The sequence below is a fragment of the Tamandua tetradactyla genome, chromosome 8 (genome assembly GCF_023851605.1).
Source record: "Tamandua tetradactyla isolate mTamTet1 chromosome 8, mTamTet1.pri, whole genome shotgun sequence".
In the NCBI taxonomy this organism is placed as follows: Eukaryota; Metazoa; Chordata; class Mammalia; order Pilosa; family Myrmecophagidae; genus Tamandua; species Tamandua tetradactyla.
In genome coordinates this window covers 72,349,308-72,370,290 of record NC_135334.1, presented here as the reverse complement: position 1 = coordinate 72,370,290, position 20,983 = coordinate 72,349,308, and the positions used below count along the sequence as shown (strand labels likewise).

Here is a 20,983-nt window from a genome sequence, read left to right as displayed (position 1 = left end):
TCAAGCCTACTTAAAATTAAGCCTAAGAGTCACCCCCAAGAGAACCTCTTTTGTTGCTCAGATGTGGCCTCTCTCTCCAGCCCACACAGCAAGCAGATTCACCACCCTCCCCCTGTCTACGTGGGACATGACTACCATGGGTGTGGATCTTCCTGGCAGCGTGGGACAGAAATCCCAGAATGAGCTGAGATTCAGCATCAAGGGATTGAGAAAAACTCTAGAATGAGCTGAGACCCAGCATCAAGGGATTGAGAAAACCTTCTCCACCAAAAGGGGGAAGAGTGAAATGAGACAAAGTGTCAATGGCTGAGAGATTCCAAACAGAGTCGAGAGGTTATCCTGGAGGTTATTCTTATGCATTAAGTAGATATCACCTTGTTATCCAAGATGTAATGGAGAGGCTGGAGGGAACTGCCTGAAAATGTAGAGCTGTGTTCCAGTAGCCATGTTTCTTGATGATGATTGTATAACGATATAGCTTTCACAATGTGACTGTGTGATTGTGAAAACCTTGTGTCTGATGCTCCTTTTATCTACCTTGTCAATAGATGAGAAGAACATATGGAATAAAAATAAATAATAGGGGGAACAAATGTTAAAATAGATTTAGTTTGAAATGCTAGTGATCAATGAAAGTGATCAGTAAGGGGTATGGCCTGTACAAATTTTTTTTTCTGTTTGTTATATTTTTCTGTTGTCTTTTTGTTTCTTTTTCTGAATTGATGCTAATGTTCTGGGAAATGATCATGATGATGAATATGCAACTATGTGATGATAATGTGAATTGCTGAGTGTATGTGTTGGGAAGTTTGTTTCTTGTAATTTTTTTTAATTGATAAAAAATTAAAAAAAAAACAACAACAACCCAATTAAAAGTGGGCAAAAGGGCGGGCCACAGTGGCTCACCAGGCAGAGTTCTCGCCTGCCATACCAGAGACCCAAGTTCGATTCCTGGTGCCTGCCCATGTTAAATAAAAAATAAAAATAAAAAAAAGGTGGGCAAAAGCTTTGAATAGACATTTCTCCAAAGATACACAAATAGCTAATAAGCACATGAAAAGCCTCAGCATCTTTGGTCACTAGGGAAATATAAATAAAAAATGATATACCACTTCACATCCACTAGAATGACTAAAATTAAAAACACAGACAATTACAAGTGTAGAAACGTGTTTCTACAAGGATATAGAAAAATTGGAACCCTCATACATTGCTGGTAGAATTGTGAAATGGTATACCCACTTTAGAAAACAGTCTGGTAGTTCCTCAAACAGTTAAACACAGTTACCATATGACCCAGAGATTCCATTCCAAGGTAGATATCCAAGATAAATGAAAACATATACCACATAAAAAAAATTTTTTTTAAATTTTTTTTATTAATCAAAAAAAAGAAAAGAAATTAACACAACATTTAGAAATCATTCCATTCTACACATGCACTCAGTAATTCTTAGTATCATCACATAGATGTATGATCATCATTTCTTAGTACATTTGCATCGATTTAGGAAAAGAACTAGCAAAACAGCAGAAAAAGATATAGAAAGTTAATATAGAGAAGAGAATTAAAATAATAATACTAATAAAATATATATATATATATATAAAAAGGAAAAAGAAAAAAAAACAAAAACAAAAGATACAAACACACAAACAAACAAACAAAAAACCATATTTCAGGTGCAGCTTCATTCAGTGTTACATTAGTTACATTACACTTAGGTATTATTGTGCTGTCCATTTTTGAGTTTTTGTATCTAGTTCTGTTGCACAGTCTGTATTCCTTCAGCTCCAATTACCCATTATCTTACCCTGTTTCTAACTCCTGCTGGTCTCTGTTACCAATGATATATTCCAAGCTGATTCTCGAATGTCGGTTCACATCAGTGGGACCATACAGTATTTGTCCTTTAGTTTTGGGCTAGACTCACTCAGCATAATGTTCTCTAGGTCCATCCATGTTATTACATGCTTCATAAGTTTAGTCTGTCTTAAAGCTGCATAATATTCCATTGTAGGTATACGCCACAGTTTGTTTAGCCACTCGTCTGTTGATGGACATTTTGGCTGTTTCCATCTCTTTGCAATTGTAGATAATGCTGCTATAAACACTGGTGTGCAAATGTCCGTCTGTGTCTTTGCCCTTAAGTCCTTTGAGTAGATACCTAGCAGTGGTATTGCTGGGTCGTAATCCATTCTGCCATTCTATGTCTTTTGATTGGGAAATTCAGTCCATTAACTTTTAGTGTTATTACTATTTGGATAATATTTTCCTCTACCATTTTGGCTTTTGTATTATATATATCATATCTGATTTTCCTTCTTTCTACACTTTACTCCATACCTCTCTCTTCTGTCTTTTCGTATCTGACTCTAGTGCTCCCTTTAGTATTTCTTGCAGAGCTGGTCTCTTGGTCACAAATTCTCTCAGTGACTTTTTGTCTATAAATGTTTTAATTTCTCCTTCATTTTTGAAGGACAATTTTGCTGGATATAGGAGTCTTGGTTGGCTGTTTTTCTCTTTTAGTAATTTAAATATATCATCCCACTGTCTTCTAGCTTCCATGGTTTCTGCTGAGAAATCTACACATAGTCTTATTGGGTTTCCCTTGTATGTGACAGATTGTTTTTCTCTTGCTGCTTTCAAGATCCTCTCTTTCTCTTTGACCTCTGACATTCTAACTAGTAAGTGTCTTGGAGAACGCCTATTTGGGTCTAATCTCTTTGGGGTGCGCTGCACTTCTTGGATCTGCAAATTTAGGTCTTTCATAAGAGTTGGGAAATTTTCAGTGATAATTTCTTCCATTAGTTTTTCTCCTCCTTTTCCCTTCTCTTCTCCTTCTGGGACACCCACAACACGTATATTTGTGCGCTTCATATTGTCATTCAGTTCCCTGATTCCCTGCTCAAGTTTTTCCATTCTTTTCCCTATAGTTTCTGTTTCTTTTTGGAATTCAGATGTTCCAACCTCCAGTTCACTAATTGTAGCTTCTGTCTCTTTAGATCTACCATTGTAGGTATCCATTGTTTTTTCCATTTTTTCTTCTTTGTCCTTCACTCCCACAAGTTCTGTGATTTGTTTTTTCAGATTTTCTATTTCTTCTTTTTGTTCAGCCCATGTCTTCTTCATGTCCTCCCTCCATTTATTGATTTGGTTTTTGAAGAGTTTTTCCATTTCTGTTCGTATATTCAGCATTAGTTGTCTCAGCTCCTGTATCTCATTTGAACTATTGGTTTGTTCCTTTGACTGGGCCATATCTTCAATTTTCCGAGCGTCATCCATTATTTTCTGCTGGTGTCTGGGCATTTGATCAGATTTCCCTGGGTGTGGGACCCAGCTGGTTGAAAGGTTTTTCTGTGGAATCTCTGGGCTCTGTTTTTCTTTTCCTGCCCAGTAGGTGGTGCTCGTGGCGGTCGTTTGTCTGCGGGGCAGTCGGCCCGGGAAACCGTGCATGGAGGCGGGGGTCGCTGGCCGCGGCTTGGGGGAGTGCTGGTCCAAATTGCCCAGCTGGCCCGAGACGCCAAGCGTGACGGGAGGGCCCCGCTATCCAATGTTCCCAGTCAGATCGGGGAGCCACATGCGTGGAGGGGACCCCAGTCGCCAGCCGCCCCGGCCAGGAAAACGTGCGCCCCTCGGGTATCTCACCGCAGCGGATTCTCCCTGCCCGTTCAGCCGTTCCAGAATGGGGTACGCTGTCTTTTTGGTCTCTGTCGTGACTCCGGGAGCTGTTTCGTGTTGTTTCTGTTTCTTTAGTTGCTTTTCTGGAGGAGGAACTAAGACCCGCGCGTCTTACTAAGCTGCCATCTTTTCCGCCCCAGTTGGGATTTTGGTGGAAAGATTATACATTCGTGAATTAATTTCAGAATCACAATTTTACAGTGTCTTCCAGCCAAGGTTATACATTCTTGCATCGGCTCAGGTATTGTTTAAAATCTTTCACCAAGACTTAAAAGTTGTTGTTTTCTACTTATTTTTTTAAATCTCCTTTTAACCAGCAGCGTCAATGGATCTGCCATACCACATAAAAATTTGTATAGGAATGTTAATAACAGCATTATTCTTAATGACCATAACATAGAAACTACCTTCATGTGCATAAACTGATAAATGGATAAAAAATGTGTTTTGGTCATACAGTGGAATATCATTCAGCAATAAAAGGCATGAAGTACTGATAAATGCTATAATCTTGAAAATGTTATGCTAAATGTAAGGAGCCAGTCACAAAAAAACTACATATTGTATGATTCCATTTACATGAAATGTTTGGAATAGGCAAATGCATATAGATAGAAAGCAGATTGATGGTTTCCAAAGATAGGGGAAAGAGGTTTTATGGAGTAACTGCTAAAGGCTACAGGATTTCTTTTGGGGGGTGATGAAAACGCTCTGAAACTAGACAGAGGTAATAGTTGCACAACTCTGTTAATATACTAAAAACACTTAATTATACTTTAAAATAGTGACTTTTATGATGGGAATTAAGTCTCAATAAATATTTATTTTTAAAGCTTTTTACATAAGTGGTTTGACTTTTTGCAAATTCCATCTTCATATTAATTTCAGAATTTCTTAATAAATCGAGTGTTTAACTTCTTCTCCTATTATACTATTGTGAAAATGTAAATTTTAATCTGATAAGCCAGTCCACTAGTCTATAGCAATATATTATCTATTGACTGTTCATCCACCGAAGACATTTTAAATAAAAAAATCCTTTTCTCTTTGCCAATGGTTCTAGATACCACTGTTGGGAGAGAAATGTCAAAGTTACTTGTTAGCCTGTTAGTCTCAATAAATTTTAGTTAATTAAACAGATAAAATCTCCCACAGTGCTGGAGCTGGGAATTCCCTGCTGTGCTCTCAGTGCCTCTCCTCAATCCACAACCTTTCCACCAACCTATATGGCTCTGGAGATTAAAAACTATTCCAACAGTGAGCATCACAGCTCCCTGGGGTCTGTGAACTCCCAGGAATTATATTCAAACTGTTATGGCATATGTGTACCTGCTTCCCTGGGGAGTGCCTACAGCTTTTATCAGCTTCTCAATGAGGGTCACTGACCAATATTTTAGAGACACAGGTTGGGCTGCATTTAGATTTTGTAGTGGTATCTGTAGTTTTAATTTGCCTACCTGCTTTCCCCTTTTTCTTGTCATAGTAACCCCTCTTTGGGGGTTGGTAGGTAGAGTCTTTCCCCAGAATTTTTTACTGCCACTGGACAGCTCCCCTTTTCCTCTGGTTGCTACATTGGAAGAACGAAATACAGGCACTGTCTGCAAGGTTCCTCCATTCTACCCACAGTCTCTATGAAGGATGCCCAACTGCCCATCACTGAAGTCAACAGGGAGAGAAAGGGAAGTCAGGAGAGGGGCAGAATCCCTCCCTGGGGCCAGCTCCATCTCTGGACTTTCCAGGGCAGGAGTCAAGAAATTCCCTTCTCTTGGTTTAAGCTGTGTTGTTTTTTAACCAGGAACAGCTGAGAAACACCTTCCTTTTTTTTCCCTCCTTCCTTCCCTCTCTCCTTTCCTCCTTTTCTCTCTTCTTCTGACTGTGGGGGCAGAAAATTGAGTAAAGTGAAGGTAGGCATGGGATATTCCAGGGACCACACAGAGTGAGTTAAAAGTACAGGGAGAGAAAACACTGTGGTTTGGGAGAGCTGTTTTTTGGGACTGCAGGGAAGGGATGAACTCAGTGGCTAAGAGGATCAGCCATGGCCAATCCCCCAGCAAAGCACGCACTGCACGGAGGGCTGAAGCGTCCGATTGCCTGAGGTCAGAATTACAGAGACCCAGGCGTGAGAGAGGGAGGCGTAGGGAGTCAGGCCAGGTAGCCAGGACTGGGTGATGTGCACTGTACAGCCGGGCAGGAGAGAAGAGACTTGGCCCCGCCCCAGACCTTTGTAATGCTTTGCCAAGACCACCTCGGAATCACCGTTGTCTGGTGAACTAAGGGTCAGATCTTGGGATCAATTGGGACGGTTGGGGAGGGGGCTGGAGAAAAGAAGACAAACTTTTTCCAGGATCTATGCGTTCTCTCCCTTTTTGCCTCCCCCTTCCGGCTCCCACTTGGTGGCGCCCTTCTGATCTCCTTATCTCTAAGGCGCTCAGGGAAATGCCCCCTACGGAAGCTTTCTCTCCAACGCTGCCTTGGTCACCCAGGAACCATGAGCCCTGCAGCACCGGTAGGTCTCTGGGGCAGGACGAAGGGGCCTAGGGACTAGGGCTAGCCGGGCGCCCTTCCCAAAGCAGGAGATTGGGACGAAGTGTCTTAGGGCCTAACAGTCCCTGTTTTCTGAAGAGCATCCTATGTCTGCTCAGACGTGGAGGGCTGTGAGACTGTAATATTCGGGGAAATTATACTGAGGGGGCAGACCAAAGTGGGAGCTACAGAAAAGGTCTTCCTTCTCCAATTGAGTCCTCTTCAGTCCATTTTCAGCTGTACTCTGGAGGGACCTTTTCAACCCACAAATAAGGCTGTCTCAGTCCTCATCTTGAAACCCCCGCCCTGTGCCCCAGCCACTACGTCTTCAAGTCCAAGCTTTTGGATCTACCATCCAAGGTTTTCATGTCACACCTTTACTACCCGTGCAGTTTTATCACTTGCCTCTCCCCACGCCCTCTCCAACCGTGCATTCTGCTTTCCAAACACACTGAAATACTGGATATGCTTTTGAATTTGAGACCATTGCTCATGTGGGTTCCTTGGGTTCCCCCTGGGAAACTCCGACTTATCCTTCAAGACCTCTTTCAGCCTCCGCTGCGAAGCTTTCCCGAATCCCTTGGGCAAAGTCAGTCTCTTTATTTCTTGGTGTTGTCACAGCCTGTGCTCTAATTATGTGTTTATGTGTAGTCTCCCCATCAGTCTGGAAGTTGGGGGGGGAAGCGGGAAGGGATGTGTCTGATGCTCCTCTGTGTACTCCCCTAGTACCCAGTGCAGAGTCTGGCACAGACTGAGTATGGAGAAAACATGCCAAACTAAGACTGGCTTCTCCTTGCAACTTTACTTTTTTCTAGAAAGCGAGTTCCTAGGTTCTTTAAAAATATATATTTCGTGATGAATTTTAATGAGTGAACAAAAGTCTTAATAAAGAGATAAAATCGCAGGTGCGGCCTCTCACCTGTGCTCCTAGGCAGCCTAGGGACAGCGGCCGGCGAGAGGCTGAACACTGCGGGGCTCTTGGGCCTCAGACTAGAAGTCCCAGCATGCATCGGGTCAGCCCGTCTCTCCACGCCCCGCCCACTCCCTTGGGGAGGGACGGGCTCGGAAGGCGGGGCCCGTGGGCCTTAGGGTCCCCGGGCGCCGCCTGGGGAGTGGAATGTCCCGGGCTCTCTGGAGCGTTCAAAGCGCAGGCGCAGCGGGTTGGGCGGCAGCTGCTTCAAGTAGCGGTCGCGGTGGCAGCATCATCCGCAACAGGTGTAGTGAGGTGGGTGCGCTGAGGAGGGCTGGAGAGGGAGTTTGCACCTGGCCTTCTTTTCTGAGCTGTATGAGGACTTGGAGAGGGGAGGGAGCAACAGGAGAAGAACGGACAAAATCGGGCCTTCCAGCCCAGGTGTGTCAGCCCTTGCTACGCAGCAACAGGTGAGAGCAGATGGGGGAGGGGCAGAGACACCTGCCCGCAAGTAAGTCATCTTCAGAGACAAAGGGCACGTGGGTTCCAGTCCAAGTTCCATCGCATGTATGGACTGTCCCTCAGTTTGTCTATCTGTAAGATAGGAGTAAAGTTCTCTACCTTCTAACAAGAGTTACAGCAGGCACAAGGTGAGGCAGTATCCTTTAAGTCCATTATTCCCACATTCGAATCACCTGGGGACCTCTAAAATCTACCAACACTTAGCTCCCTACCCCAGACTTTTAACTGATATGGAGTGTGACCTGGGCATCAGGATTTTCTAAAGCTCTTGCTAGCATGGCTGTTAGAAGCTAGGATTGCCAGGTATGACTTGGGTTTCCACGGATTACTGATCAAGTGGATCTGAGGAAGTAATGGTTTTTCTCCAGGCCCCATAGATGAGTATCCTCATTCATAAAATGGAAATAATAATTATTTGTTATGAGACTTAGATAAGGTAGTAAATAAAAACATGAGACCAGTACCTGGCACATAGTGTTCAGTCAGCGATAGCTGCTGTTAAATTATTATTTCATGCATTTTATAAATGGCTCAGGTGGAGTCCAGATGTGAGGGAGGCTTTCTTATTATGGAAGTCTCCTTTTCGTTGCCCTAATTCTAATGGTCTTTTCTGTCAGCATGTCAAAATTCCAGGCTTTCTGACATTCTAAGAGTTCCTCACTCCAGCCTCACAGATACTTGTACAGATCCAGAAACTGAGACCAGGGCTGGAGGGGCAGGGAGAAGGGACTTGGCCAAAGTCATGGAGCTGAGGCTGAAAATCAGGTTCCTGATCCCCACCCCCACCCCATCACAACGGGTTGCTGCCTTGCTGACCCCACAGGGACAGTGCTGTCATTATCTGCTGGGAGCAGAGGATGGGGAGGAGGCCAAGGCTGCCTTGCCCTTGTTTGTCTACTCACACTCCCTTGAACATTTCCTCCGTGGCTCCCCAAGGGAAGGTGGGCCTGGGGGCTTCTCTCCAGGGAGCTGCTCTGGAACTGCTGATGAGGCCTGTGTGTCCTATGGCTCCTCTGACAGATCCCACCTGACTCTACCCTGGAAAGTCCTTTTGGAGAAATGGCCCTGGTGAGGGGCGGCTGGCTGTGGAGACAGAGTAAGTGACCTGGGCCAAGCCCTTATCTGTCCCGCCCATTGGCCCCCAGCACCTTGCCCTGGGACAGGGGTGAGGGAAACGACTTGTTGGGACTGCCACAGTGAACCCTTCTTCCAAGAAACCAGGCCTTTTTTATCCTCTCCTCCTTTGTCCATTCTCTTCCCTTAGGCTGGAATATCCTTCCCATTCCTGAATGCTTGGTAAACTTGCCCCCTTTTCTGAGGAGATTTCTCCAACTCTCCTTCTAACTCCCACCCCACCCCTACAGCACCTCCCTTCTCTGAGCTCCCTTGATGCTTCATGCATACCCCTGTGATAGCATTGATCGCCCTATAACATAATTGTCTTCACCTGTGGGTCTCCCTATTTCCCAACACCACACTGGTCCCAGACTGTGAGCTCCTCAAAGGAGGCACTGGGTCTGACCTTCTTTATGTCCACAGTACCCTACCTCAGGGCTAAACACACAAGAGAGCACAGAATAAAAGGAAAAATGCCTCTGTTCAGTGCTTTGGAATCTGCAAAACTCTAAAAAGCTATCTTCTTTCTCTGTACTTTCCTGTTAAGATTTCTAGTTGTAGCATGTCTGAGGCTAGGGCTCAGGCTTCCAGACCCACCTGGGACCAGAGTCATGATTTTTGCAAGAGTTATTATAGGGGCACCTGGGGCTAGGAGCTCCCTTGCTCCCATGACCTCTTGTCCATTCTCAGTTCCATTCTCAGTTTGTTTCAGTTCATCAAACACTGAACGCAGGTCCTGCTGGGAGCCATGGACCCCCAATCTGGTAGAGGAGACACACTGCACAGATATCACCCATGTCAGAGATGAGGGATAAGAAGAGGTCTTTGCCCTTTCAGAGATCTGGGAGTTGGCCTTGGGTGCTCCCAAGATGTAGATTTGCTCACTCATTTACTATTGAACACATTTATTGAGCCTCTACTATCTGTCCAGGCCCAATGGAGGCTATGGCATGAGCAAGACAGAAGGAGCCCCTCCCTCATTTCAGGGGGGAGATTGACAAGGAAGAGGTAGTCACAACCCTGAGTACCAGGGTGAGGGGATTCTAATATCACATCTGGGGCTCCTCCCCCAAGCAGGCTCTGAGATGAGCCCATCCGGTGGGTCTGGAATGTCATGCAGGTTCCATCCTTCGCCGCTGGAAACGCAACTGGTTTGCCCTATGGCTGGATGGGACCCTGGGCTACTACCATGATGAGACTGCGCAGGACGAGGAGGACCGTGTGCTCATCCACTTTAACGTCCGTGATGTGAAGATTGGCCAAGAGTGTCATGGTGAGCAGATGCTCCTTCTCCCGGGCACTGACTCTGAGAACATCTGCAATTGGAAGGCTCTTTGCAGCTTTCAGAGGCTCTGGGCCTCTGTCAACTTCAGTTAGGTATGAATTAAGAAACCAGTCCCATATATACTATGCTGAGCCCTGTGCTGGGGTCACAGAGGTGTCAGACATAGGTTCTGCACTAGGAACTGGATAAAGATGAAGTGAAATAAAGAGACTCAGAGAAGTTAGGTGACTGACCAAGAATCACAGAAAATCTCCAAACTCCTTGACCAAGCCTCAGGCCACAATTAATGGGAAGATATACCTAGGGAAGTGGATTGAAAACTGGAGCAGAATCCCAAAGAAAGTGTGTGGGATCAGAGGATGCTGGCAATAGCAAGTCAATAGGACCCAGAGAAGTCAGTTCTTATTCTTACCCCCAGTTTCTTGGGGAGACCTCAGGTCTGTGCCCCATGGAAACCCCCTGTATGTGTGTCTGCCTCCAGATGTGCAGCCTCCGGAGGGCCGGAGCCGAGATGGCCTGCTGACCGTGACCCTGCGGGAGGGCTCCCGCCTGCACCTGTGTGCCGAGACCCGAGATGATGCCTTGTGAGTCACTTCCAGGAGATGATGAGGTGGGATCTTGGGGATTGCGACCAGAAGCCCCCTCCTCATTGGGCTTTCTGGTTCCTTGAGGGTAGGAAGAGGGACAGACATCAATAGGCATGGTTGTCTCATAGGAGGCTGGATACAGTGGCTCATGATGATTGTTAGGGTACAGGGTAAAAATGCTTCACAATCTGTGATGAACTCAGGATTTCTGGGGGAGGGGCAGCACAGCTGCTTCAGACGTGTGATCTCTGGTGACTCAGAGTCAGATATTTAGCAACCTCCAAGGTGAGCCCTTGCCTGGAGCAGACAAGTTCCAGTGCTGTGCTCAAAGAACCACCCCCCACCTCCATTCCCTTCTGAGAAGATGGCTATTACCCTGCCCTCGGGGTGGTAACTGGACCTGCCTAAGGGAGGCAGCCTGGCATGTCCCAGGGGTAGCCAATGTCATATGCAGATCCACGCTGCAAGACTGGGTGTGTCTCTCTCTGGCCCCATCTGTTCACTCACATTCTTTCCCTTCCTACTCTCTGGCCTCTGTACTGTAGGAGAGTGAAAGAGATGGGGTGTGTGAGAGTGAGGGAAGCTGAGCTCCCGGCAGGCACAGCACAGAGCCGCCTTGTCCACCCCGGCCAGATGCCATGGCAACCAACAAAGACCCAATTGTCCAGTGTCCACTGGACCTTGCCAGGGCTCTGGGGTCAGAGCTTTGGGTAACTGTGTTTGCAGCTTTGGGATGTGGAGGTGGGCTGCAACTAGAGAGCTCACTCGGGCATGCCACAGTCTGAGGGCACCTTAGAGACCACTTGAACCCAACTTCCCATTGTACAGATGGGGAAATTGGAACCTCTAAAGGAGAAGAAATGATGGACTAGAGTGAATTAGGAGGCTTCAGCCTAATTTAGGGCTCTATCCATGTAACTGAGGCAGGGGAGGGGGTCACCTTTGTCTACTCAGTGGAGTCAAGGCAATGTTCCCCTTCAAAAAGGAATTGGGGCTAGAGGCTGGTATAACAAGAAAAGGCTGAAGTATGGGGACCTAATTTCCCTTCCGTAAACCCCTCTCCTCATGGCTTGGTGGGGTTTGCTTTGCAGAGCATGGAAGACGGCACTGCTGGAGGCGAATTCCACCCCGGTGAGCCCCATCCCCCCCTCCTTCTCTCCCAACCAGCAACCGCCTTGGAATCATGGGTGACTCAGACTCGGTCTTAACCTGCCAGGAGTTCTCAACCTATTATATATAGAATTGGGCAAACTCAGAGGCCCTGAATCCCAGGTGGGAAACGATATAGGACAGTCAACTGGTGCTCAGAGGAAGCAAAGAGTTTCCAAGAAGCTTGCTGGAGGGTGTGGCATGTGAGCCACACAAAAAGAAATGCCTTTTATTGAGCAACTATTGTATGCCAGGTGTGGTGCAGGTGTTATCCCAGCCACTCTTCACAGCAGTCCTTTGGGGTTGGGATTGTTGTTCTCTTTCTGCTGAGGATGACTGAGGTTCCCATTATCCACGTGACAAATATTTACTGAGTTCCTACTATGTGTCAGGCACTGTGCCAGGTGTCAGGGATCAGAGGTGAACCAAAGAGATGTAGGCCCTGACCTCCAGGACTCAACCTGGTATGGAGACAGACATGAAACAACTAATTACACAGTTCATCATTGCACTGCACTGGTGGTATCTGCTCTGATAGAGAAGTTCATTGTGCAATTTGGTGTGAGTTGTGTCCTTGATGTGAGACCATCTTGGTGACCTGATCCAGGTGTGGGTTCAGACAAGGCTTAAACTGAGACCTGAAAGATAAACAGAAATTGCCAGGGCAAAAGGTGTGGGGTGAAGTGAAAGGAACTGCTTTCCAGGCAGAGGGAAGAGCATGTGCAAAGGTCCTGAGAGGGGTTCAAACCTTCTGTTCAAAGTTGAAGAACAGAAGGAAGGCTGGGGTGTATGGAGCACAGGAATGAAAGGACAGTAGAGTGGGAAGGTTGTCAGGGCCAAGCTTTGTTGGCCCTGGTAAAGGTATTGGTTTCTGCTAACAGCACTGGGAAGTCATTGATAATTTTTAAGCAGAAAGCTGACATGAGTGCATTTTTAAAAAGAATCTGGCTGCTAGATCAGAAAAGGATTATAGAAGATAAGAGTGGACACTGGAGGCCAGTTAGGAGGCTGGGATGGTGTCCAGGTGAAAGGCTGAAAGTGTACACTAAGGTCTGGCTGGCAGAGACAGGCTGATGAGTACAGGACATATTCAGGAGGTGGAGTCAACAGAATTTAGTGACTGATGGAGGTGTGGGTTTGGGGAGCTTCCCAGGGCCCCCAGCTCAGGGGCACCGCCAGGCATCAACTCTCATCTGCCCAGCTCTACATTCGGTGTTTGTTCCTTCTGTCTGTGACACAGTGGAGCTCCTGCTTATCTAAAGGGAAAGTCTATTGAAAGTAGCAGGGGAGACTGGGATGCATTTAGGAGCCCCTCCCCAACATCCCCCACCCCCACCCCCATCTTCCACCGGCTGAAGACCACAGCTTGTACTGAGCACCTGGCATCAGTTGCATCATTTAAGTTTCCAACAACTTTGGCAGTGGGGAGGATAGTGTTTCCTATTATTAGTCCCATTTTCCAGACAAACTGAGGTTCAGAGAGGGGAAGTGACTTATCCAATTTCTACAGTCTTAAGTCCGTGGAAGAGCCTGTAATGGAACTGAGGCTAGTGAGATTTTGAAAAGTGGGCAATATCTGCAGAGATACCTGCGTGAGCAGAGGTGGGGAAGTGCTGTGTGAAAGAGTGTGAACATGCCAGCATGCATCTAACGGTTGGGATCTCGCCTGACTGAAGGGTGGTGCATGGAGGGAATGAAATGGGAAAGATGACCTCTGAGGCCAGGTCACAAGGGGCCCGGAAGTCCAGTTGAAGGAAGTGAAGGCTGTGAGGAGTAATAAGGGGCATCAGCAGGTGGGGGGTCTGTGGTCAGATTTGTGGGGCAGACTCAGGCTTCCAGGAGGAGACTGGCTTGGAGGAAACTGGGAGTGAAGAGGCTAGAGCAGTGGTCAGCAGCATGGAAGAACCCCAGCTTGGGCTAACCTGGCTCTGAGCCCTAGAGTCTCATATGTAGGGCAAATCAGCCCCACCCGAGACAGGCAGAAGGAAGAAGGTGAGAGCTGACCGTTCTGTACTCTGTGGCTCTATGAAGCTGCCTTGTCCCTTCTCTGCCTGCCCACCTTACTGCTGCTCTGCTTACCTCCTCTCTCTATACCCTGACCCTCTGTTCTACCTCCCACTGCTCCATACACACATATCCCTCTGACCCCAAAGCTTACTTGGAACAGGTGTGTGTTTGTGCCTCTGTGTCTTTGTACTGAGTCTGCTTTTCTCTGTCTGTATTACTGTCTGTCTCTGGGCTTCTGGTGCCTACATAGGAGTGACCTTCGCTTTGTCCCTCTACCTCCTGTAGGCTTATACCCACTCTGGGTGGAGGCTCTAGGAGAAGCCCCTGACCCAGCTATGCCAGGGAACATAGTACTTAGGGGCAAGGGCTTGTGGGGCGGGAGGGGGAATAAGAAGGGGGTCAGTGGGCAGGAGGGCAGATGATCATTGCCCTTTCCTCCTTGGATACCGTGAGCCTCAGCTCCCTGAAACAGGTGAAAGTGGGCTGTTTCAGGAGAGGGACTATTGGTCCCTATTTCTGTAACTTTGGCAAAATCACTGTCCCTCTCTAGGCCTTCCTGCATTACCATGGGCTGAGGAGAAAGAGAACACCTCCTCCTCCGTCCCAGCTGCCAGAGGGTTCCAGGCAAGTCTGTTGAGAGCTCTGAGTCTCTAGGTGTAGCGGGCCTCTGACACTTCCCTCCTTCCCCCTTCTCCGGTCTCTGTGGCTTGAGCAGGCCCCAGCTGGAGCCACTGTTCCTCCCAGGAGCTGCCGGGTTTGCCCCAAGGTCAGGTGTGTGACCCGCTCGTGGAGCCCCTGTAAGGTTGAGAGGCGGATCTGGGTAAGTGCTGTCTCAGTCCTTCCTGCCTCCATACTGGCCACCAGGATGAGCCTCCAAAAACAATGCCCGATCACATCCCTACCCTGCTCACAAATATTCCATGGCTCCCCATTACCTATGAGATACCAGCCATAGCCTAGCTTTCATAGGTCCTCATGATCTGGTTTGGGCCACCTTCTGCCTCCTCCCTTGTGCTCCACCTGCTCTGCTCTGCCCTCTGCCTCCTGCTGCATGACCTCTTCCTTCTTCCCAGCCTTTGCACATGCTGTTCTCTCTGCCTAGAAAACTCTTAATCTCCTTATTCACCTGATAAATGAATGCTCATCTTTTAAGACCTACCTAAAAGGCTGCCTCCTCTTCAGTGATGTCTTCTCAAACCTCCAGGCATTGTCACTGCCTCTCACAGCCTGGAGGCATAATGCTCAGTACTTTCTACATTCTGCTGGTTTCAGAGTCAGTTCATTCTTGCCTATTCTAACCCTCCTCATTGTTTGCAATGAGGATATGGTATAAGGCTTCAGGGAATTTTCACTGAATGGGTGAGTGAAGGAAGGAAGGAAGAGAGGAGTGAAAAATCTCTTGTTAAGACATTTCTACAGCTTATCATAATTTAGTCCATCTCTCTCTCTCTCCTCCCCTACCCCAGAGCGCTGGATTTGGGAATGAACCCTCTCTCTGTGACCAATGCTCAGCCAGATGTGGGGTGGGTGGCAGTATGGGGCTTGATTTGGAGTATATATGGTCCTCCAGTCAACTGTGAACTCATTTTCTAGCACAGTGGTTCTCAGTGTGCCTTTGCATTAGACTCACATAGGAAATTTAAAAATACATACAAATGTGCAGATTCTACTTCTTTGGATGCCCTGACTTCGTAGGTCGGGGTAGAGCCGAGGAAGTCTATAGTTTAAAAACGTCTCCTGGTTATTGTGATGTGCAGAACCACTGAGCCCAGAAGTTCTTGGACCACCCAGCTGCCTAGCTGTGGCCCTGCCGGAAACTCAGAGTGCCTGGAGGTGGGCAGTGAGAAACTGAAACTCAGAGAGGTGCATAACTTGACAAGGGTCACTCACTTCATCAGTGGTAGGGTTGGGACACCCAGCCTGGCATTCTGAGCCATACCCCATCCTCAAACTGAGATACAAATTTTTATGAAGTGGGGGATGCCTAAATATAGGATTTAAAAGGCTATAAACCTTAATACACAGCAATTTTCTGAGGGAAGGTAGACATTTGCATGTGAGCCCCTAACTGGCAGGTACTGTCCCCATCCCCAGAAGGGGCTGGGCCCCTGAAGAGTGAAGGATTCAGTGATCAAACTTTAAGGTTCCCTCACTGAGATCTCTGGGGCCTGCCAGTTGCCAGGCGACCTACCTGCTTTTTACCTCTGGGCCTCCTAGGCCTGGAGGATAGAAATAGGTGCCCAGAGGGACTTCTGGTGGTGTTTTCCACCCTCCAGAGCTGGTAAGGAGGCAGGTGTATGCTCTTTCAGCTTTTCAACCTGTAAAATAGGGGATCTGGCCCTTTCTGAGCATGGAGCCCAGAAATCCTGGCCATCTCTACCAGAACGACCTCTAGGATCACCCTTGAGGAAGGGTGAGACTGAGGACCCACACACTACTTGTCTATGCCTCCTGCATTGTTCTGTGACTGTTTGTTCTCCCTAGCTTGAAACTGGACTCAGAGTTGGGCAACCTAGGTTTTAGTACTGGCCCTGTTTTTTATTCACTTGAGATAAATTCCGTAAACCTTAATTAGGTACCTACCATGTTCCAGGCTCTGACCCAGTCAGGCCTAATTAGACCCAGTCCTTGCCCTTGAGGGATCCAAGTCTGATGGGAGAGACACACATGCACAGGAACACAAACAATGACAATACAGTGTAACATGTTGTGATGGAGGGAAGTCCAAGTGCTATGGATGCTCAGATGGGACTCTAACAGAGTCGCATTCAAGGGAGAGTGATATACTTGAGTTGAGTCTGAAAGACAAAGTAATTAGTTGAATAAAAAAAGGTAAGGAGGGCATGGATAAGCATGGCAAGGAGACAATCAAATGGTGTGCTTGGAGAACTCCCCTTTAAGGCCACACTTTTTGAAAGAGATGTCATTACATGTTGATTCCATTCTATGCCTCTTAATCCTCCATAGTTTACCCTCCATAATTTGGCTTCTTTCCCCAGCCACTCCTCTAAAATTTTTTTCTTAAGACCACCCACACCTTTCAAGTTGCCAAAACCAATGGCTTTTTTCCTTGGCATTGGCCAAGAGGGTGGACACAAAAGCTTATTAATAAATATGACCTGGTAGCTGATTTGATATGAAAGGCAAGGGTAAGAAGACTAGGGTGTCAACCTGATTTCTTGTTTTGAGTACATGGTGGTGGCATTTACAGAGAAAAGCACTTATTGGAAGAGGAGCAGGTTTAGGGGACATGGAGAGATGATGCAATCACAAGATAGGTGCACTTATAAGGGAAGTTGTACTGTGTAGGTGTGAAATCCACTTAGAGATATAGGGTAGAAGGGGGCTTGGATTGAGAACTTCTGAGTAGTTCCACATATAGTTATTCGTTTCTGCTAGTGACAAAAATGAATTAGAATCCTTCTCTGTTGGGAGCTCACATTTTAGGTGTGGACAGGAAAAGCCAGAAGAAAGGACAGGAACAAAGAAACAGAAGCAAAGCCCTCAGAGAACACAGGAAGACAGATTCTTTCTGAGACCAGGAGGGCTTCCTGGAGTGAGCAACTTTTGAGCTAGGCTTTGAATTACTTGTAGAACTCTGATTAAGGGTGGTGTGACGTGGCTCAGTGGCAGAATTCTCACCTGCCGTGCCAGAGACTCGGGTTCATTTCCTGGTGCCTGTCCATGCCAAAAAAAAAAAAAAAAACAAAAACAAACAAACAAACAAACAAAAACTCTGATTAAAGAGGGCAGAGAGCACATTCCAGACCGTTCTCCTCTGAGCCTTGGTCCCTTCCTCTGTGTAAAATGGAGATGATAATGCCAACCTCAAGAATTAGAAGCAACAACACATATGAACGTCTCCTACAGACCCTGGTACATAGTAGGTGCTCAATAATACTTTAGTTATTTCCTGTCCCTACCCTTTGCTTCCTTTCCTCCCTCTCCAATACCGGATCCCCCTCCCTGTGACTGGAAGTGTAAAGAAATCCTATGGGTTTCTCCAAAAGGAAACATTGTAGAGCTACTAGAAAATATTAGACTCCTATGAAGAGAAATTGGGAGCCATGGAGAATTTTTGAGCAATGGAGTGCTAAGTAGGATGCTGGGGCAGGAGAATGGGCATCAGGAGGAGCTGGAGGTAGGGGCTGAAGTTTTAGAGGACAGGGCCCATCAACCTTGTGGGGAGGCAGGGCCTTTCTCAGGAACTTGCTGGTTCCTGGGGGCCCATTTCTAAACTTGGGGAAGCAGCTCCGCAAGGTCCAGAAGGACTTGAGCCAGGGGTGGGGGTAGGGGACCAAATCCCCACCAGGGAAGTCCCAGGCATCTCACCAGGCTGGGCTCCCCAGGTGCGCGTCTACAGCCCATACCAGGATTACTATGAGGTGGTACCGCCAAACGCACACGAGACCACATATGTCCGCAGCTACTACGGGCCCCCCTACGCAGGTAAGTCCCCGGCACCGCATGTCCAGCTCCCTGCCTCACTTACCTGGCCGTGACCATTCCAAGATCCCAGCCTTTTAATGATCACTGATTTTCCCAGGCCAGTCTCTCCCAAGTCCCTCCCATCTCGAGACCCTGAAGAGCTCTTCGACCAGCCTCCCTCCCCATTCTAGAGATGACTTCACCTCTACTCCGCCCCCTACTCTGCCCAGGAGTACCTGTTCCTGAGCTGGTAGCGACCCCTGGTGGCTAATGCGAAACAGCCACCTCCTTCCTGGCCCCGGGCCTGGCTGTTGGGAACGCCAGTTTTCATGCGCCCTCTGGAGGTGCTTAAAGATCCCGGGGGTTCCTCCCTACCCCACCCTGGCCCAGAACGTCCAAAGTGGAAACGAGGCCTGGAAGCTGTGGGATGGAGCCCTTCCCGCGTCAAGGCCTGGATTTCCCGGACTGGGGAGCACCAACTTCCTCCTCTGGATTGGGCTGGAGTCACGCGGGAAAAGAGGGGGACAGACTCACTCTGATGTCTCCGGCCTTCACGGCTCTCTCTCCGCAGGCCCTGGCGTGACACACGTAGTGGTGCGGGAGGATCCATGCTACAGTGCGGGCGCCCCGCTGGCCATGGGCATGCTTGCGGGGGCTGCCACCGGTGCCGCGCTTGGCTCGCTCATGTGGTCGCCCTGCTGGTTCTGAGCTCTGCAGCTTGAGTGCTGGACCACTGCCTTCGGGTAGACCTTTAGAGCCCTCTTCCTACTTGACCCCACTCTCCACCCCTGCAGTGACCCACAAACCAACCCCTGCCCAACTTTGGCCCTTTTCTCCATTAGCCCCATTCTTTCACTTTCTACCCCAGCCCATAAATGTGGACCATTCCCCCAATCTGAAGAAGCTGTCACCCTAAGGACAAACACAACTCAAAACCTTTATATCTAGTGGTACACACCCCCAGAAACCCTTATAAATTTTTATGGATGTTTTTCGTCCATAGACATGAGGACACAGCAAACAACTCATTTGGCTACATGTTCCCCAGGCACTGGAGATGTACCAATCAGGCTTTCTGCTCTGGGAGCTGGAGGCCTGGTGAGGAAGTGGGAGTAAACAAACACTTGACAAGGCTCAGTTGTCATTTCTTTCACAGGCATGCATGGCAGCAGGGAACAGAGGCTGGTAGGCTGGAAATAGAGTTGTCGGCAGTGGTGGAGAACCACGGACAATATGGCATGTCCAAAGAATTAAAGGGGAGTTTAGTAGGACAGGGGTGGAGATAGGGGACAGATCATGGTGGGCCCCAAGGCTCAAGAGCTTGCTGGGTAGGGGAAGGGGGGAGGTGAGCTTTTTATAAAGGGAAGTTTCATGATTGCACCTATAACATATTGCCTATTTTATTATTATTAATACTGACACAGTCCCATACCCAAGCCACTCCCCTGTTTAGCCCCACCCTTCCCACTATCAGCTTCCTGGGCTGCCTGTTCCTTCAATATTCATAAAGCATCAGTCCTCCAGGGCAGCTGGGGTAGCAATTTAGATGAACCTGGGGGATTCTGGAGGAGTCAGGTTTTTGGGACCTCTAGCACTTGGAAGTTGTCGCCATCTGGAAATGCCTTTCTGATCCCCATGGATCAGAAGCTTGACCTGTTTATAGCTGTGGCTGTCACCATCTTAGACCTTGTCTCTTTCTTCCTTCTGGGAAATGTGGAAGCATCCCTTCAGGGGGAGATGGCAATCCCTTCTGGGGCCCAATCCACCTATGCCCCAGCTCCGATCACCCAGCAGTCCCTCCATCTGGTCCTCTTGCAGTCCCCTCCCTCATTTGTCCCCATGACCAGTAGATATACTAACATCCCTGACCAGTGGGATGAGTAGCCCATTAAAATTCCCTTGTAAATGGGGGCGTCATCGACTCTGCTGCAGAAACTAATAAAGTGCGGTTGGCTCTAGCACTGGCTCTGGCTTTGTTTGTTATCCCAGAAAGCCCTGTCCTCTAGTTGTTCCTGGGATATCTACATGACCCAGTGCCTATCAGTGCCTGCTCTGGTATATTGAGAAGAGTGTAGATTCTGAGGTCAAGTGAACAAGGTGACAGCATGGAAGTTGTGCAATTTGGAGTAAGTCACTTAACCTTTTTGGACCATGGATTTTCCAACCCATAAAGTAGCAGGTTGAAGTGGGTCTTCCTGAGGGCTTGAGATGAGAAGCTATGTCAGAGTCTCTGTCATCTGAGCTGATGGATGATCCAGTCTATGCCCTGCCTGCTTTCTGAGAAAGCAGGTATTGGGTCTTTTACGTTTCCATATTTCTAAAGTTGAGTCAATGAATCGGTCTCCTAGAAATCAAGTGGCCAGAGAAGGAAACAACCCATCCTGCATCCGGCCTCTTGAGGCTGAAAGTGAAAGAAACTCCTGCTGAAACTGATATAAACCAAAGAAGGGAAACATATTGGGATACATAACTGAGAAGTCTAGGAACTGCTTAGTCTACGAATTCAAATAATGCCACCTAAACTTTTTTTTGTTTCCATCTCTATGGCCACTGGACTAGTTTTTTTGGAAGGCTTTAGGATAACACCTCCATGTTCAAGTCCAGCTGAGAGTTTCTCGTCTTCCAACAGTGTAAATAAAAGTCCTGGTCTGATAGGCATCAGCCAAAATTGAGTCCTGTAGCCATCCCTGAATCAACCAATATGGTTAGGAAAAGAACGATCTAATACAGAAGATCTAGCACGTGGAAAGCATGGTATCTCAAAGGACATTTAT

The 20,983-nt window shown here is 47.5% G+C and overlaps 1 protein-coding gene across 11 annotated transcripts; it reads left to right on the top strand.

Annotated features, from left to right (window-relative positions):
* The first annotated feature begins 6,094 nt into the window (after nucleotides 1-6,094).
* On the top strand, nucleotides 6,095-20,167 carry PLEKHB1 (pleckstrin homology domain containing B1). Of its 11 annotated transcripts, XM_077113627.1 has the most exons (9): nucleotides 7,249-7,430; nucleotides 8,658-8,733; nucleotides 9,874-10,026; nucleotides 10,520-10,622; nucleotides 11,717-11,756; nucleotides 14,497-14,601; nucleotides 18,131-18,230; nucleotides 18,781-18,952; nucleotides 19,213-19,327. In XM_077113627.1, the coding sequence occupies exons 1-8, from the start codon at nucleotides 7,323-7,325 to the stop codon at nucleotides 18,915-18,917; spliced, it is 822 nt and encodes a 273-aa protein (XP_076969742.1). In that variant the 5' UTR covers nucleotides 7,249-7,322; the 3' UTR covers nucleotides 18,918-18,952; nucleotides 19,213-19,327. The 11 variants fall into 11 exon arrangements, with proteins under 11 accessions (XP_076969744.1, XP_076969752.1, XP_076969751.1 ...); XM_077113629.1 differs by lacking the exon at nucleotides 7,249-7,430 and adding an exon at nucleotides 6,095-6,188 and having other exon boundaries at nucleotides 18,781-19,324; XM_077113636.1 differs by lacking the exons at nucleotides 14,497-14,601; nucleotides 18,781-18,952 and adding an exon at nucleotides 14,332-14,405 and having other exon boundaries at nucleotides 7,247-7,430; nucleotides 19,213-19,330.
* The last annotated feature ends 816 nt before the right edge of the window (nucleotides 20,168-20,983 follow it).